The following is a 4772-nucleotide window of genomic DNA, read 5'->3' on the forward strand; positions in this document are numbered from 1 at the left end:
ATAATCTACACATCGTCTGGATACATTCACACACTTCTTCATTTTAAAAAGATAGACAAAATCGTTTTCAGACAAATTGGTTCATTTCATCATTATTATGAACAGAAGAAATGACAAAATACCGTAATCACTTAGATTTTGATAATGCTTCATGATCTTATAAATACATTATTTAAGAACGAATATTATAAACTATGAACTGTTCATAGGTATATCAAGGCCTACAATGCATGCGGCATGTATTTCACTGCGTTTGGTGTTGGTTTCTCCTTGCTCCTCATAAAAAGGAAAAAAAATGAAGTCCTATTCATCCTCTTCTTCAAGAAAATATGCTATACTGTTAAGTATCAGGTTGCCAGGCCCTTTCAAGTCCGATAGCCACTCAGTACTTTCACTGAAATACATAAAATCAGGCCCATGGGGGGGGGGGGGGGGGGATTCAGAATAGAAAAAGTGGACCACTTCCAGGTGTAATCAGCTGACAAGAAAAAAAAAAAAAAAAAGGCTTCCCCGTGTAATCTTTGTTCGTTTCTCGTGCCACTTCTGGGTTTCATTTGTTATAAAGGGGGGGGGGGGGCGGTTCTGCGACTAATCTACTATTTCTTTTTGTTTCTTTCATTTTTGGGGCTGCTGTCAAACGGAGGGGGGGGGGGGTCCACAGAACCCCCTGAACCCCCCCCCCCACCCCATTATGGGGAAAATTATGGGGGAAATGTTGTAACTCATCCTCTGATGTGATGTGATCTATAAGCTGCATTATAGGCCAGCCCTCTCCACAGATAATCATATAAGCAGTTACACAAGACTTTTTAACCGACTGATTTTCACTTATAAGAGACCCAAAAAAAGTGATGTTTGATAAAGGGGTTGATGTTTATTGCCAAGAATACAGACAAGGGCAATGCAGGTCGGAGTAGTGGGAAGAATCTAATTCTAATATGGTTTACAACGACTCTTGAACTAAGGCTAACACGTAAGACCCATGTCTGTGAGTGCAGCACCTCCAATCCCAGATTTGTTTGGGTTGTTGCTAAGGAACGCTCGATCCCCTTCGCTGTACTTTCATTGTGACCGTTTGATCGTACACGGGTTAGCATAACAATAGATCTTAATGCTCTATCAGGTCTATGAATGGGTCTTAAAATCGGCTATCAATTGTTCCCTCCCCTTGCAAGTGTATTGGAAAAACGGGGGCAGTGTAAGGCATTTACCACTCCTCCTTCCGAAGGGGGTTGCCAAAGTCGGAATGAGGAATACTTATGGTTGCTGAGATCACATCCCCTGTTACCTTTCTTGTTCGGTATAGATAAAGGTTCGAATATCAACAGATAAGGTTAATGTTGGTTGATTAGCACATATGGCTTGATAAGAAGGAATAAATCTATATACCTTTCAAAAACAGTAGCAGATAACGATAGCGGAGAGGCATATAAAGCAAGGGGGAGGTTTACCCCAGGACACACCTGCCATAACCCTGAGACTGGGGTCAAGTTATGAATTGACAGCGAGTGTCTGTAAACACGGCGAACTCGTGTGACTCCTACTGTTTATCAGTTGAGTGTGTTCTGTCGTGAAGGAAGTGGGTACACGCTCAGATTGTCTTCACTGGCGAATCAGTCGAGACAGACGTTCTCTCTTTCTCAAACTCTCAGGAATATTTGGTGTGTGAATTTTCTAGATAAAATGAAGACGAGGTTACAGGTCAACTGTATTTCTTAGCGATATAATTCTGAAATAGAAGAAATTTGTGCCAACAGCTACACAGAGCCAGAGATCAGCGTGTGAGGTAAGAGATAGACTCACTCATTATGATAAATGTTCTCGTTGCATTAATGCATGTATCATTTCTCTTCTAGTCTACAGGGCCTTTACTACCTTTCATAGAAAAAATTAAACAAGTTTCATTGATATTCGTCACATTAGCTTCATCTATACTGTCCCCCCAAAAAGAAGAAGATATATCTATGATGCTCATTGCAAAATAAAATATGAATTCCAAACAGTATGTAGAAGGGATATGAATATTATAACGTATTATAATGACGTGATCAAACTGAAAGTCATTTTGAACCCGATTTGACATAGATTATATTCGATAATCCTCTTATAGTTTGTCAGATATTGCTTGATATCATTACAAAAATTAGTTTTAACGTTTCAATATCTGTTTGTCAAAGTATGTATGGGATCCTAACATGTTTATAGAATTAATGTTTGACGGCATCGCTTTGTGTCATGCCAACATGCTTGAAGCGGAACTTATATATCATGTATAAACCATGAAATGAAAAGTATGTTTTCGACACGTGGTTTGCAGCAATGCAACAAAAGAAAATCAAGGGACGGTATACATTGTAGTATGACTTGACTTGAAAAATACTCGGTATCTGAGCTCTCCTCACCTAAAAATTTGATATACATACGTTATCAATTATACAGCGAAAGAATGGCCTTATCATATGGCAATTTGAAAAAGCTAGCTTGTGTGTTTTAAATCTGGGTTTATCTGTATGTCCATATTAATTGTTGTAGGCCTATATATGTAGGCCCTACTTCAGTTTACAAATAGTCCACGATATTTTATGTTTTGAAACTCATAGGCCCTGACGTATACTCCACAGGTTTCAAATGATCTGTTCTCTGTTATATCTGATCCACATCTCTCTCTCTCTCTCTCTCTCTCTCTCTCTCTCTATCTCTATCTCTCTCTCTCTCTTTGTGTTTTTGTAATAATAAAAGTGCTACATAGAGAATTCAGCGATTTCCGCGGTCAATTAATGTACAACGTGTGTGACAATGAAGAAAAACTTATTGTCTGAAGATTATACAGACAATATTCAGGAGCACGCATGGAAGTCTATATACACACTTTGTGAAGTTGTTGATCATAATCATGTTAATTCAAAGTCCAAAGTGCAATTTCGACTACACTTGTGTATATTTTATTATCACTCATTAACAGAGCCTTAACGCGTGAAATGTTTGTGTAAACTGTGCCATCGAGTTACTAATCAGGTGTTTTCTGTTTCATTTTCACATACTTGTCTTTTAGGGAGTCGTACACTGACAACTCATCTTTTTAAATTGAAGTTGGATATTTTCTAATCGCTCAACATGCCGAGAGACGGTGACGCTACGTCATACTACAAGCTGAATTCACATATCCCTGTTCAAGCACCAGAAGGTATGATATACATGTACCTGTTATTATTATCATTATTATTGCATTTATATGGCGCTTTATAATGGTGTTTCTATAGAGCACTGGTGCTATTTACACAAAAAGACTAATAGAAAACACAATAGCATAGAACAATGCAAATCAAATTACAGTCACAAAAGAAGAAGAAGAAAAAAACAACATGTGATAGGATACAGACTCAGTGATACAATAATAATTGACTGTGTGCGCCTCCAGAAAAAAAAAAGAATAACTCTGTCGATGTCAATGGCGTACATGTGTATACCTACGACTCAGGTTCATGGTAATTATACTCTGTCGTGGTAGTCTTTTCGAGGGCTACGAAGATTCTTTTTTAACAGAATATTCAAAATATACATTATTATAGCAAAATGAAAAGAAAAATGTGACTGCTATACAGGTATTATACAGAAGCAGCAGCTATACAGAAGAAGTTGATAATAAGGGGAAGAAGTAGGGGATAAAGAAGAAGTTGGTGATAGAGGAGAAGAAGAAAAAAAATGAGGAAACCCATCTTTATGGTACAGTTGTATATATCATGTATAAACCATGAAATGAAGAGTACGTTTTCGACACGTGGTTTGCAGCAATGCAACAAAAGAAAATCAAGGGACGGTATATACATGTACATTGTATAGTAAGACTTGAGAAATACTCGGTATCTGAGCTCACCTCACATAAAAATTTGATATACATACGTTATCAATTATACAGCGAAAGAATTACGATGAAAAAGAATGGCATTATCAGATGGCAATTTGAAAAAGCTAGCTTGTGTGTTTTAAATCTGGGTTTATCTACTTCAGTTTACAAATAGTCCACGATATTTTAGTTCATATGTTTTGGAACTCATTGGCCCTGACGTATACTCCTCAGGTTTTAAATGATATATCTGTTCTCTGTTATATCAGTGTAAATTATTTTCATCAAAATGCACTTACACGCCATTATGATTTTTAAGGTTATATCCGTAAGTATAAAAATGATAATGTCGTTTTATTCACACAACATCACGATACCACAGGACCGTTAAGCGATCAAGTACTATGGACTATCGCCACCAACCTCAGCATGTCGTGGGTGGATCTCGCGTGCAGCTTAAACTTATCCAACTCGGAGATCGACAGAATCGATCGACTCTATCCACCCCATCCTTCCTATGATCGATACTTCGGAGCTCTGAGGGACTGGCGGTATATATCGTTGAAAAGGATACCTCCCCACCAAGCTGCAATGGAATTGTCCAATGCAATGATGGTGCTAGGACGACCTGACCTCTCACAGTTTGTTGTGTATAAATACAACGAGGCGTTGCAATGCTCATGAACTTTGACCTCTTCCGGTTTTTTTTTTTCACGATCGATGAATAACTTGAAAAAAAAAATGATTGCAATAATTCATGTGATTTGTACAACGTTCATTGTGTGGTGAATAAATGTGCGTGTTTGTCCCCCCCCCCCCAAAAAAAGTGCTTCCAGTTAAAAATATGTCTGCTACATGTATAATTCAAATATCAAAGTACATTGTACTCCCTGTTGCTTGTTCGTAATTCCTTTCTGTATGAAGAAAC

At 37.8% G+C, this 4772-nt stretch overlaps 1 protein-coding gene across 1 annotated transcript; it reads left to right on the plus strand.

Moving 5' to 3' along the window:
* The first annotated feature begins 1653 nt into the window (after nt 1-1653).
* LOC139743677 (uncharacterized) lies at nt 1654-4528 on the plus strand. The gene is made up of 3 exons (XM_071654137.1): nt 1654-1786; nt 3053-3184; nt 4227-4528. The coding sequence occupies exons 2-3, from the start codon at nt 3115-3117 to the stop codon at nt 4526-4528; spliced, it is 372 nt and encodes a 123-aa protein (XP_071510238.1). The 5' UTR covers nt 1654-1786; nt 3053-3114.
* Nucleotides 4529-4772: the final 244 nt, after the last annotated feature.

This window comes from Diadema antillarum, unplaced genomic scaffold (assembly GCF_040938485.1).
Source record: "Diadema antillarum isolate AM-2024a unplaced genomic scaffold, OU_Dant_1.0 seq00001103_RagTag, whole genome shotgun sequence".
In the NCBI taxonomy this organism is placed as follows: domain Eukaryota; kingdom Metazoa; phylum Echinodermata; class Echinoidea; order Diadematoida; family Diadematidae; genus Diadema; species Diadema antillarum.